At 42.5% G+C, this 14,809-nt stretch overlaps 1 protein-coding gene across 1 annotated transcript; it reads right to left on the bottom strand.

Moving 5' to 3' along the window:
- Positions 1–2,606: 2,606 nt before the first annotated feature.
- On the bottom strand, positions 2,607–14,252 carry GET3 (guided entry of tail-anchored proteins factor 3, ATPase). The gene is made up of 7 exons (XM_035104914.3): positions 14,067–14,252; positions 12,700–12,847; positions 10,871–11,019; positions 9,449–9,599; positions 8,992–9,099; positions 4,536–4,733; positions 2,607–3,189 (listed from the first exon to the last, which is right to left on the bottom strand). The coding sequence occupies exons 1-7, from the start codon at positions 14,231–14,233 to the stop codon at positions 3,058–3,060; spliced, it is 1,053 nt and encodes a 350-aa protein (XP_034960805.1). The 5' UTR covers positions 14,234–14,252; the 3' UTR covers positions 2,607–3,057.
- Between the last annotated feature and the right edge of the window lie 557 nt (positions 14,253–14,809).

Here is a 14,809-nt window from a genome sequence, read left to right as displayed (position 1 = left end):
TAAGAATGTGCAGTTGTGGAAGGGTCCATATACCTTCTTGGAGACACAACTTCACATTAGTTCTTAGTACAGTATATACATTGAAGAAAACATGTAAACTGTGTCTTGGTAGAACAGTAAACTAGACACACCTGTGCTAATATGCAATTTACATTATAGCCAACATATTCCACCAAGGAAGCTGCCTTGAACCAGATCAGACTCTTTGCTCACTTAGCCAAATATTGCCCACTCTGACTGGCAGTGACGCTCCAGGGTCTACTCTTTAGGCAAGAGGTCTTTCCCATCACCAGCTGCCTGATCCTTCTAAATGGGCATGCCAGGAATTGAACTAGGAACCTTATGCAAGCCAGCTAATCATGCAATCTACCTCTGAGCTATGGTACAACCCTACTTTTCAAACTTTTACTTCCTAGAAGATTAAAGTTGTTTCCACTCACCAAAGTGCTGTACTCAGTAAATTACATGCTTCTAGGACCACCACCCCCTTCGTACAAACTGTTCATCTCTCCAGATAGCATGTGATGCAGCCCTCAAGTACTGTGCAGAACTGCGAATTCATTCCTACAATTGGTTTACAGTAGGACTGACCTGCAAGGATTTCGGCAGTGTTTTTGACATGCTCTTCCAGCTGTTCTGTCTGCACAAGCATTGCAGTTTGCAAGATGGAACAGTCCCCTCTATTCCCCTGCCCCCATGTGCTGTTCTGTGGGTTTTCAAATTTTATTAAACGGTCACAGACCAAAACGTTCTGTGGGTTATGCCAACTCTCCTCCCAACAGCCAACTGCGGGGGTCATGTGGGGGGAGCAAAGGAAGCCCTGTGGCACAATCTGAAGTGCAAGGTTGCTCTGACTGGGCTGGTTAGGCAGATCCTGCCATCGAGATAGACTATGGGTTTATTCAATAACCGTAACTCTCATTCTACAAGCTATTTCTTCATGTACTGTACAGTATTAGCTATGCAACAAGCATTTGTTCCACAACTCCTACAATTACAAAGCTGAGACACTGTCAATGAAAAGTGCTTCTGTGCTTATCCCTCCCACAGGCAAAGAAATAAAGGCAGAGAGAACGCAATGCTGATACTGAGGTTCTGTGGGAAAACTGGGACTCTCTCTAGACCCTCCAATTTCACTGTCATACCCCGATTAAAAAAAAAAAAGGGAGCCAGAAAAGGAATCATAGGCCTAGATTAAAATAGGTATCCTTTTTTATAATACTGGTTTACACACTTTTAATGTTGGATTTTTGTATACTGCTTAGAGATTTTTTTAAATATTTAATTGGTTTAGAAATGCTTTTACATAAATTAAAACAAGGTATCCTTAAACACCTGCACCAGGTTCCTAATTCCCTGGCATCTTGAAAACCACACAAAATACAAAGTCAGTGCAGCACAGTCAATGTACCCACATACGCTATTTCCCACGAAAGGCTCAGAGTACCAAAGAATTCAGCTACCTCAAGGAACACTCTATGTGTTGTGATTTTTTAAGATTCCAAGAATGTTGAGATGCAGAGTTGAAAAGCTTTTACTTATCTGGTAATCAATTTACTCCAGCCATGCTAAGGAAGGCCTAAGCTTCCAGGGTGCAATGGGAGCCTGCCACCCCAAGCACCAAAGTAGTTATGGTGGATCATGCCCATGCTTTGCTAGCTCATATAATACTCCCATTAAATGGTCCATTGCATTTTAAAGTCAAGTTTCTTTTCCAGTTTCCTCAATAATGAGAACAGGCTGTCAAGCTTGCTCCTACCCATTTGACCATACAATGGGATACAGTCGTACCTTGGTTTTCAAACAGTTTAGTTCTTGAACATTTTGGCTCCTGGTCGCCGCAAACCTGGAAGTGAGCGTTCCGGTTTGCAAACTATTTTTGGAAGCCGAACATCCAATGGGGCTTCCAACTGGCTGCAAGAAGCTCCTGCAGCCAATCAAAAGCCGAGCTTTGGTTTCCGAACGTTTTGGAAGTCGAACATTTTGGAAGTCGAACAGACTTCCGGAACGGATTCTGTTCAACTTCCAAGGTACGACTGTACTTTTGAAAAAAGAAAACCCAACAACAGTTCAATGAGTAGCAGTTGGGAACACAGGAAGCTGCCTTATACGGAGTCAGACTATTGGCCCATCTAGCTCAGGAATGTCTACACTGACTGAAAGTGCTCTCTAGGATTTCAGAGAGATCTTCCAACCTAACCTGGGGATACTGGGGAATGAATCCAGTACTTTCCCCATGCAAAAGTGATGCTCTACTACTGAGTCACAGTCCTTCCTTTGAGAGAATTTTGTCTCTGCCATAGACTGCTCTATACACACACACATACACACACTTTGGACCATATATGCCATGATGGTACTGACACTCCAGGGGACTAGAATGTATATGCTCAGAAAGCATAGAGGGGCAAATTTTTCAGCCGCCACATCTCTATTCCATTCCCTGTTTGTGAGACAGTATCTTCATTCTGGACCCATTTCACAACTTTAAGCAGCAGATTTTCAAGATGCTTCTGAGTTTCCCTTGCAGAACTTGAAACTGTCCCCTGCTGAAAATTCCCCAGCATAAATTAAAGTGGTAGCCTGAAAGACAAAAAACAGCAAACTAATTTCCCTTACAGTTTATTTACATACTTCCCATTAGCATGGATGGCCTTGGTTGTTGCAAAAACGACAGTCTCTGTGTCATCACAGCACCTGACTTAGGACTTCAGCCAGAATGGCATCAGCCCCAGGAGACATGATTCAGGGAGAAGTCAAGAGTGGAAGAGAAACAAAAAGTGACCCAAGTTTAAATTAGCTAGCTGATTAAGTGAGGAGAAGGGATGTAAGGTGTAGATCACTTTTGGGATGTTCCAAGATGTTAAGTAACAGGATTAGGGCAGAAACAAGTGGGAACACCAAATTCTGCCTCTTCCAACCCCACCACAAGCCTCTCAACCACACAATTTCTATAGAAGAGAGGCTGCTGGAAGGGGAGGAGTTCCAGCAGATAAGGGGTGGGAAAGCATGGAATGGTACAGAGGGGAAATCAGTGGGAGTCAGTCCATAGGGGTTTCATTTTGCACTGGGTGGCTTGTAGGGCTCCAGTAGCAGACTTGAAAAGGTGTTGACTTTATCAGCCCCTCGCACTTCATGGGGCAAGAGTGGCAGCTTTACAATGTGAAAGTCTTCATAGAGGTCTTCCATCTGGAGGAGGAAAAGAAAGACAAATCAAAAGGAGCACCTAGCAATTACAAACTTCTTATTGGGAACCATGATGGAAGAATCTCAGCAGCAGTTCCCTGCTTGGTTGGAAAGTGTACTCTGTTGACTTTGGAGGACCCTCTTCTCAACAGCACTATGAAAAGTAATCCTCTTGCAGTCTACTGGCAATCTTAAACTAATTTTGAACAGCCTTACAGCTGGGTCCTTAGAACACCTAGTACAGATTAACCATCCCTGGGTTTATTGAGTGAAGAAAGGAAGGATACATGGAAAAGGCACAGTTGGCAGAAAGAAAAACAGTACAGAGTACTGAAGAGGCAATAGGACAACTGGAGGGGGAAATGGAGGTTTTGGTCTGAGAAAAATGTGTAAAACATCTCCACAACTTTTCAGGCTGAGTAATGAAAGAAGGGAAAAGGATAAGAAGGCAAGGGTGGAAGTCACAGAAAAAGGGTACCATGATTAGAAAGGGGTGGATGGATACAAAGGCTGCAAAGATCATTCAAGGGGAAAGAAAAAGAGAATGTAGAAAAAGCAAAATGGAACACAGAAGAAGCAGAAGCAACAAAATGGCAGAGAAAAGTGAAGCCTGTCTATGGAAGCATTTGGGAAGGTCTGCATATTTTACCTGGACAAAAACTACTCAAAACTACTATTAAAACATTCCCTTTCATTTTCAAAGAATAATAATAGTGAGGTTGGACTGCACAGAGATAAAAGTTATAGAACAGAAAAATTCCACATTTCCACCTGAAGGCCAGATCCCACAAAGAGCAGCACATATGGAGGAGACCCGCTTCCTGCCTTCTTCAGCAAGCCAGTTGCCGGACCCATTTCTTAAACTGCCAGTGGCTACTGTTCACCTGAATATTTGCACCCCTCTAGAAAAGCTAAACACTTGCTGTGACAATGGTGAGGGAATGCTGGGAGACAAGAATTCTGAAGCTGAAGGTAAAAGTAGAATAGCAAACTTCAACCATTCAGAAGTTTAAAATAATATTGACCAAAGGGCTGGGGGTTATAAAGTTAGGTATGCAACAGAGTACATGGGGCAGGACCATAGCTCAGTGGCAGAGCATATGCTTCATATATGCCGTATATCTCAGGTTCAATCTCCAGCACCTCCAATTACAAGGATTAGGTAGCAGGTCATGAGAAAAGACCCCTCCCAGAGACCATAACAGTCCAAGTAGACAATATTAGGACCAGACAAGGTGGACCAGTGGGCTAAATCAATATAAAGCAGTTCCATAGACTTAGATTGGTGCCTGACTGCTGCCACTTCCCCAAAGTGGACACTGAAAAATCTGAACAGTCTCTAGCCATACCTGGTCAAGGTATTTGGACTGGATTTTGTGCCGGGCCTCACACATCTTGCAGGGCTTCTCTGGGTCAGGGAAGACCAACTGATTGACTATGATATTGTGGGTGTCGATCTTGCACTTGGCCAACTCCTGGATGAGCCGCTCCGTTTCATACAGGGACAGGAACTCGGCAATACAAACACAGATGAATGTTGTTTGTTCCTGGGGAGGGGATAAAGTGCCATTAGTTCAAAAATGCTAATAAAATTGTAGGAGGTGGACTCCCATCCCTGGGAGTCATCTGTGTGCTGCTATCTCCCCCACGGTCCCTGTTTCCACCTTAAATTCTCAGCTTCTACATTCCCTCCACCACCATGATTATTTTAGAGGAATAAGGCCAGAGGGCAAAACAAAAGCTGTTGCCCCTCAGGAAGCAATATGGCCACCTGCCCTCAGGTTAGCTGCCACCTGAACACCAGTTCACATAGTCCACACCAAGTGTCACGTCTATCTCTGGGTACAGGGGATCAGCCATTGCAATCCCATCTTTTCCAGTTAAGTTCAGAAGGCACACAGATCACGTCTACAGAATTTGCAACTATCCTTTCACCAGCATGGTCGAGAAGAACAGCTGCAGAATCTACTGTAAGGCACTTGGGCAGCTGGTTACTTCCTTGCTTATCTAGAATAGGCACAGAAAAAGGAGGCACAGCACTTATGCACCCTGCCTTGTTTCTTAGCTGAGAGAAAGGGGGAAAGCACCCAAAGAGGCTGCTAGCCCCCGTATTCTTTCAGTTCCTCCACCTGCTAGAAGGACAGAAAGGAATGAAGAGTGACCAGAAAATGTTTATGAGGCTGCCTCTTCTTCCAGCTTTAAGAGTTTGAGCTTAAAGGCAGGAGCAAGCCATAGCACACAGGGAGGAATAAAACGCAGCCTTTTTTTTGCCAGCTCAAGCATTTTAGCCTGCCAGACAGAACAATCCCCTCTCTCTCCACCCCATGTGCAATTCTGGGGCTGCACCGGGGGGGGGGGGCTGTTGAGTTAGGGAAAGTATTTGTTAGGGCTTCCGCTTGTGGGACTTATTAGCTGAATCCTGCCCCCAGTCTCTAGTAGAGGACTGGAAATTCACCTGGCCATTTAAGGCAATTGCTCACTTTAGGTGACTAGCAAAGTGGCTAGTTGCACAGTTAAATTATTTGTCTCTGCCCACTGACTGCTGCTATACTTGCTCACAATACTTTGCCTAAGAAACACCCACACTTGCATAATTAATAGCAAAATGGACAATTAAATGCAGAACACCCATCCTTTAACTACTCAAACATACAAACAATACAAAGGACAGGGCTGACATGCCCACCTCAGTGCCCTACAAATATAGCTCCCTAAAGTCATGTCACATCCCGTTTCCTTCAAAACCCTTGCCCATCTTTACAAGATACATTCCAGGCAATTAGGAACAGGGTGGGTGGCAGGCAAAAGTCCTGACAATTATAGCCACACCTGGATTTGCAAATAATGTTTTTAAAAGTTAAGGAACACTTCTATTACTAGAGATGCCTGCTGGCCTATTCTACCATTAAGTCAAAACATGAAGATCCTATGCAACATTCCTGCATCAAACAACTCATCTGTTGTCGACAACTCCCTACCTGCCTATATGGCCGATGGTGAAAGCTTGTTCAGCTAACAATTGGGAGACAAACCTTTATTATTATTATTCCTCTAAGCTAGAAAAAATGTGAGCTGATGGACCCCGCCATCCCCGCTTCTCATTTTGTCCCATTTTTTTACTTCCCTTCCTTTATTAAATGTTATAAAGTTTAATTTTTTAAAAAATTACTCTGAGCAAGAGTCTATAAGAAAGTGTAATGTTCACAGGGGTATAACTAGAGCGGTTTACAACACTTTTACAGATTTGCAACATTTTGCAAGAGAAACCCAATGTTCTTCTATGCCTTTGGGGCAAAAAGAAAGCCAGGAGGCATGCAATCCCTTCATTCCTGCTCCTTTATCATATCAGCTGTGATAGCAGCCGTGGAGCACATTGGTCACATAAGAATGCACAAGAACCAGTGTAGTAATAGTATGCAATAGCTTCCACTAGCTGAGATTCACAAGTTGAACAACTGTTTAAGATTTATGTTTCTATCTCTTTAGGTTTCCCTCTGAAACTACAGCCAATACTCAGCAACCCAAAGCCAGAAAACAAAGCACATACCCTGCCCCCCCCCAAAAAACCACCTGGGTGACTGACTGGCTGAGACATATTAGTTGGTCTCATGGGATCGGAATGAAGCAGACTGCGGGCTTAATAAAGAATAAACTAATATGCTAATACAGTCGTACCTTGGAAGTCGAACGGAATCCGTTCCGGAAGTCCATTTGACTTCCAAAATGTTCGGGAATCAAGGTGCGGCTTCCGATTGGCTGCAGGAAGCTCCTGCAGCCAATCGGAAGCCATGATGGATGTTTGGGTTCCAAAGAACGTTCACAAACTGGAACAATTACTTCTGGGTTTGCGGAGTTCAGGAGCCAAAACTTTCATCTCACAAGGCGTTCAACTTCCGAGGTACGACGGTACCAAAGTTGAACTCCTCACCCCCACCAATTCCAAAAATCACTCCACCCAGTACCAGCTGTTTCCTGTCAGTGTAAATGTACATTAGCAGAGGAGCTGCCATGAATGGAAAACACTTGCAAAATGTAGAGTTGTCAGTGCTATGGAGGATTGTGTATGTGACATGCTCCTCCCCCCTCAGAAGGTCTTCCTGATCCAGCCCCAATCCAAGTTGGGTCAGAAAATCCTCATTTCGGGTCTCATTCTTCTCGGCACATACCAACTTTATTCTAACTGGAAAAATCTATTTTCAAATCGATTGCTGCTACTGTTGGAAAGACCAGGAATAGTATCTGGATGCCCTGGCCTGGTTTGAACATTATATTAGAACAAACTATGATTTAATCAAAATATGCAGCATGCATATTTATTGCTCCACATCTTCCCTGCTCCTGCTGCAAAATAAGCCAGAACCTAGGTTATTGTGACATCTGAACTTTGGAGGCAAACAAACTACACACCAAATAGACAGTGACAATAAATAAGGATTACCAGGCGATAACCCTGCTCTACAAATAAAACTTAAGTTTACTACATTTGCTTGACTCCCCCTACTGTCAAAATTGTATTATAAGCTCCTTGAAGGAAGAGAGCATATGTGTTGTTGGCATAATAGAAACCTGGTTGAATGGAGACAACCAGTGAGATGTGGTTGTCTTAGAATTCAAATTCTATAAGAAGCACAGGAAAGGGTATACTGGAAGTGGTCATGCTCTGTACATTAAAGAGGGCCGAGAGTCCAAAAAGCCAGACATCGCCAAAGGAGTACACTCTCCCACAGAATAGTTGTGGGTGGCAACACAGAGGCCCCTAGATTAATTTAGCAGTGGAGACATACTATCATATATCATAATATCATTTACATCTTCAAATATGTAAAGGCCTGTCCCATGTAAGAAGGAGCAATGGATTCAAGTTACAAGAAAGGAGATTCTGACTAAACATCAGGAAGAACTTTCCATTGGAAGGTGGTAGACTCTCCTTCATTGGAGATTTTAAAACAAGAGGTTGGACAGCCATCTGTCATGGATGCTTTAGCAGAAATTCCTGCATTGCAGGAGGTTAGACTGGAAGACTCTCAGGATCCCTTCCAGCTCTACAATTCTATGATTCTATAAATACAAAGGATGCGATTCTGTAGTAATGGGTGAACTCTGTTTTTGTTTGTTTGTTTGTTACTTACCTTCTTGTCATGACTGGAACATAAACATGCCCAGTCTGTGTGAGAAAAACTAAAGCCACCCTATCATGGAACATGGTTTGTTGCTGACCTGCTGATCATGGCTTATTAGAGAGCAACAAACCATAATTCCTGGTTCAGATGTAAGAAGGAAGCCAAGTCTTCAATCTGTTTATCATGTGCACAGAAGGGAAGAAAGTCTGGCTTATCATTACATGCAAACATGGCCCCTGTCTAGATTTAAACAACATTCATTTTGACCTGACCTTGTTGCTGTTTCATGGAATGAACTAAGCAGAAATTGATCTCTGGCTACTTCCAAACATTAACCAGCTACATTTCAGTGTTCTTTTTCATTACTTGATAGAATATTATGCTATGAGAGAAGTCATATTTAGCCTGATCATTCTAATGAACTAATAGCATCTGGAAGACTGCAACCACTGAATGGACTGAAAATGAATATTACATTTGAGAAGGCAATTTTAAAAGTTGTGCAAAATTATAAGAAAACAAGTATATAAATATAGCTAAATGAATTAATTAATGTTAAATCTAATGAAGCGGTCAAAAATATAAGCATGTTTCATCTTGTTCTACATTCCAAATTCACCTTTGCCAAGGGTGAAGAATCACCCTCTCTCACACACACACACCCTCATCTTTGCAGAATACTTGCCGGATCCTTGAACTGCTCACTGACTGAGCGGATGACAGGGAGGGTCTCCTCCAGCTTGGAGGCCAGCTGGTCAGCATTCATGTCTCCCAGGCCAAGCATGTTGCACATCTAGTGAACAACAGTGAGGGAGTTGCAATGAGAGATTTCTATTAACAGACAACAAGTCACCCCTACATGTCCTGTAAGCAACAGAGGAGGGGATAAGCGAAACCTGCTTATCAGCTCAACTCAGAGTGACAAAGCCCAATACTCCAAGAGCAATAAGTGCTACTGTGCCCTGCAAGCAACCCAACAAATCAAACCGATTATTTCAAATTGCTCCTGAGTGTTGCAAGAATAATACTGGGGTCCATGCAAAAGCTTGCAAAGCGCCACATGGTGGAAATTTCAAAAAAGGTGTCTGGCATGGTCTTTTTTCCAGGAACGCCTCGTTTTTCTGGCTCCTTTCCCATTTTACCTGTGATATGAAGGGACTGATCTGGTTCTTTATCTGCATCAAACGGCCTAGCCCCCGCTCCACGATGGTGGGGAAATTGAGCAACCGTAGTGTGTGCCCAGTGGGTGCTGTGTCAAACACTACCACGGAGAAATTCATCCCTTTCACCAACCTGTGCAGGCCAGAGAAAGAACCATCAGCTGGAGCAGTTATAAATAGTCACCTCTTTCTTTATACTGACCTTCCCCAGCATACATATACACTCTAAGGTTCACTTAATGCTAGTGCTTTCTTTGCTCTGTGGACGAAAACTGTGTAAGTGGAATCCATGTTGTGCTACAATGGATGTTATGGAACTGTGGTACACAAATTTGTCCAGTGCAATAAATGATCCATAAATCACAAAAGATTGAATCCAAAATTAGCCATACTCAAGATTAGTCATTGAAATTAATGGTCATGGCTAACTTAGGTGAGCCTACTTAAACAACAACTGAAGTCAGCCCCATACAGTGTTCAAAACTCCCATTGTTCTAGGCACATTTTTGCGACAGGGAATTTCATTAGGGTGAGCAGTTTCTGAGCTCTGGGCACAATACTGCGCCTAAGATTTCAGATTAAAATTACAGAGTAGAAGGAAAGGAGGACCTTTTTCTGCCTCCCCACTTCCAGCTACTCTTTGAAGACTGGAGAAGAAACCCTCTTAAGAATATTAGAGGGATGGGCAGGGGAAGGACTAGATCATGTGAAAAATGAACATAATTTCATTCATTTTCAGCTTTGTATTTCTGTTATTTAAAAAGTGCATTATTGTTATTACTTATTTTATTTTATTTCTATACCACCCTATACCCGAAAGTATCACACATTCTGTTGTTGAGCCCATAACCTAGGTTTAAGGTGCTATTAAGCTCCTAACTTTCGTAACTCGGTTTCTAACACTGGCCCTGTACAGGAAAGTATTTAATGTTTTATTGTGCTTTTATATTTGTTGGAAGCTGCCCAAAGTGGCTGGGGTAACCCAAGTCAGATGGGCAGCAAATAAATAATTACATACATACATACTATTATTATTATTACAGGAAGCCTACTTAGTTGGATATAAACCACAAATAATATAATAACTCTGGCCTTGTAAAAGTATACTCAGTTACTATGCTGGACTATCCTAATAGCTAAACCCTTAGGATTGGGAAACCTCCGGCTAACCCAAACTTCATAATGGTGAACACAGTAAAATAACTTTGAAGTCTGGTCTTCTGCTTCTCAACCCAAAAACCGCTTTGAAGTTTGTTTGTTTTTTAACCCAAATTTTAATTTTATAAATTTGGGTTAAAAAACAAACTTTATATAAATTATAAATTTTATGAAATAATAAATAAATAAGCCTCCCACAGGCTAGAAAAGGTTGGAAGGCTTGATGATCCAGGCCACAGTTCTTACCGCATAACTTCCGCGTAGCTCATGGCCTCATCAATGCCAGGAAAGGCACTCATAGCCTCTTGCATCATCTTCTTGCCCATACTCAGCATGTTATCCTCCTCAAAGAACTCATCTGGAAGTTCAGCCACACCTAGGCTGGGATCAATCTCCTGAGAAATAAATAGAAGGCTCAACATCACTTTTCATGAAGCAAAAGCAAAGTCATTCAGCCATTCAAAAAGAAACATGATGTTTAAAACAGAGCTAAAGCCCCAGATTTGTAGAACAATTCTTTCAATGTCCAGTCAAAGAGGCTTTCAAACTAACGTTCATCATGTCGACTCACAGTTAAAGGTAACACCACGAATAACTGATTTCTTTGTAATTTGGGGCTATTTTTATGCTTGTCGTTGGGGAAAAAGAAAATAACCTCAACAAGATGTTTGAAAATGTAAATCCAGTAAAAGGCACACAATCAGCACTATGTGTTGTCAACATTGGACAATGTGGGTTTGCCTTTATCAAAACAGAGGAGATGATGCCCATATGGGAAGTGTGATTACTCTGAAAAAAAAGCACAGTAGCAGAAACAGATGCTAAAGAAAGCAAATCTTTATTAAAACTGTTACGGCCCTCCAACACCAATAATAATGGGTGGCATTCAATACATTATTACAAATTTTCTCTCTGTGCAAGCACATCAGCATGCCAGAATGAACAATCCCCCTCCTCTTCCCCGGTGTACTGCTTAGGGGAGTTTGTTTGACCCCTTCCCCCAGCCAGTTGCAACGGGAAGAAGGAAAGCCCTGTTGCACAAACAGAAGCCTTTCTGCAAAGCTTCTGTTGATGGGGTTTCTTAGGTGAATCCTACTCAATTGTTTTCTCCACCAATTGTGAATGAAATGACTCAAATTGTTGTTGTTGCTATCTGTGTATTTACACTGAAGTTTAATTTAACTACTGTTTTTTCATTATGTCTTTATTTCTGTATATTATGGAATTATATACTTGATTTGATTTAAATAAAAACTTTTTTTAAAGGAACAGTCAATGAAATACTGGTGTTAGTTGACAACCATGTTGTTGAGTTTGAGACAGGGAAATTGAAAAGAAAAATTGTTGGCCAAGTGATGCAATATAGTAATTGCATCTAAAATCCTTTAAAAAAAGTGGGGGAGATTTCCCTGACATCTGTCTTCCCTGAAGATTATGATAAATGTTGGTTTGAAAAGAAACAAATAATTAGGGTGTTCTCATAGCCCAGTGTGAATTCCTGTGGACGTTACAACTACCTACAGAGACTTAGTGCTAACCTGCGATTTACAGATACAAAGTGTCATATGCAAAGGGTCTTGCTTTGGAAGCATTTATTTGTATGGTCAACGTGTTATGCTGATCACAGGTTATTTGATAGAAAATATTGTTTCAACTGTTTCTACTAAAGGCTGCTGTAAGTTTGATACAGTACTTGCCCATGAAACACTAGCTGTTTATGTATATTGCTGCTGATGGAATTTATTTCATTCATAATTTTATAGAATGCAAGTCTAAGTTACAGATAAATTTTCAAGGTTACAAACCGCTACATTAGTCACATCTCTTAAAACACAACAAAAAGAAAGCAGTTAAACAAAATACACCATCATCTCCTCACAGTCCAAGACAGACATTTTGGAGGAAAACTTCTGTTGGTTTACTTCCCCTATTGCTACATATCATAATCTATTCAGTGTGAAAGAGCAAGATCAGAAAAAAGAATGTTTTCACCCCCTACCTGATCTTTTCTTATATGTAGTAAGAGCCATATTTTTTTGCTCAATACTACCCAATCCCTTCAGAGGAACACTCACCATGGCAAAAAGGTTATCATAGCCCTTTACTTTGGTGGGGACTTTTGAAAATTTCTGGTCGAAAGCATCTGATATGTTATGAGCAGGATCGGTGGAGATGATGAGGACACTCTCCCGCACTTTGGACAGCTGTACAGCTAGGCTGCAGCTAGATTCAGGAAGTAAAGCAATGTGCAGTTATTAACATCACAAAAGGAAATACATAGAACATAAGCTCTTCAGCTATCACAGTCTTGATGGGTCTGTTTGGATTCGTCCACCCTAAGAGATTATTCCAACTTTGCTCCTCTATGGAGGTGCTTACTTGTCACAGACAAGCAGCTACCGTACTCAGAAGCAGCCGAATCATATGCACATTAGTTTAGAAAACAGCTCACTCCTGAGTAAGTGTGCACAGAATGACAGCTTCAGCTATTTAACTTGTGATACCCCTCTCTTTCAAGACAGGTTACCCCCCCCCCAAAAAAAAACCCCAGGCCAAATAATATATTAATGAGTCTATAATCTACCACAAAGTAAATCTAGAATATATAATGAAAGTCCAGACTTTAAAAGGTTTAACCCTAGACATCAAAAGCCAACACACACACCAGCCAAAATTTAATAGCCTCTAATACTTGTGTTCTAAGTTCTGATCTACAATTTAAAAAATCTCCAGGAGAAAAGGCATCACACAATGGGAAACCTACCACTACAAGGTTATTCGACAACAGCAAGGCTACTACGGTATAATCAAGAAGATATTGTTGGCAGAGCTGCACAAGGAAGTAAGCAAACTACAAATTAAGTTAATCCAAGCCATTTGGGTGTTTACAAGATAAAGGGGTGCCTGGAAGGCAGTGAGGGTTCAGTCCAAGTACCAGAACAATTACATTCTTCAGAACTTGTCTGAAAATGCATTCTGCTCTAAATGAAGCTTTCAGTAATGAAGGACAACCACACATAAAAGCAGCTTCAAATACTTAGCCTTGACCACTTCAAATACTTGACCACTTCAAATACTTAGCCTTGACCACTGTCAAAATATGAATCTGAAAAAGGAAGGTATCCAACCCCTATGCTTCTACTCAGTTTCATCCAGTCTCGCATCTGAAACAGGGTGCCCCAAATCCCATGATATTTACATACAGTGGCATGAACGTGCATACAATTCGCTTGCCTAATACGGCAAGACACTATTCTCCATAGCTTAATGAGATGCGGACGTTCAACAGGTAGAGCTTTTGCCTGCAGAGGTTCAGCGGTATGAAAGCTGCGCTTGCTGGATTTCTGCCTGTCACACAGCACCTGAAAAGGCACAGCAGAGAGAAAGGCGGAGGCAGCGATGTCTGCCATCCTTCCCAACGACATCTCCCCCACCAACTCACCTGCAGGTGGTCTTGCCAACGCCACCCTTCCCTCCGACGAAAATCCATTTCAGGCTCCGCTGCTCGATGATGTTGCTCAGTGTCGGCTCCAGCGGCTCCACGTCAGGGGCGTCCTCGAACTCATCCGCCTCAGTCGCCAACCCAGATGCCACCGCCGCCGCCGCCATCTTGAAACCAAAATCACGTGACAAGATGCAGAGCTACACCATCTTATAGGGAGATTCAGATTGGCTGTCCCAGCTCAGCGCCTTCGCTCATTAACGGGAAGCAAGGCGCGCAAGTACTCTTCCCGACCTCGGCCTGCTCTTCAGAGCCTTCAATCACACAAGGTGCTCAAATCGGTGCGTCACAAAAAGGTTGAGTAACACAGTAATCGCACCCCTTCGTAGTCGGCTGATATGGTCTTGCCCACACTTTTCTTATCTCAGCCTATTGGCCGGCAGCTTCCTTTCTTGATTGGCTCCTGAACAGCCTTCTGAAGTAGCTCCCACCTACCCCAAACGCCCGCCTCTCGCTGTTTCTGATTGGTAAAATGCTCACTCCATCATAGATTTTCCCCCTGCTGCGGCCCGTTGCCTTTTTTGATTGGCTCAGAAGGCCTGTCAGTACCCCGCAGGGCGCACGCGCCCGGTCGGTCAGCGATACTTCTTCTTCTTTTTTTTTTTTGACGTGCGTGGGCACCCTAGCAACGTCGCTTCTCCCGTCGGGCTTTGCGGCGCCGGCGTCGTCATCGCTCCCCACCG

Source organism: Zootoca vivipara, chromosome 2, assembly GCF_965207765.1.
Source record: "Zootoca vivipara chromosome 2, rZooViv2.hap1.1, whole genome shotgun sequence".
Classification (NCBI taxonomy): Eukaryota; Metazoa; Chordata; class Lepidosauria; order Squamata; family Lacertidae; genus Zootoca; species Zootoca vivipara.
This window is presented reverse-complemented; position numbering and strand designations above follow the sequence as displayed.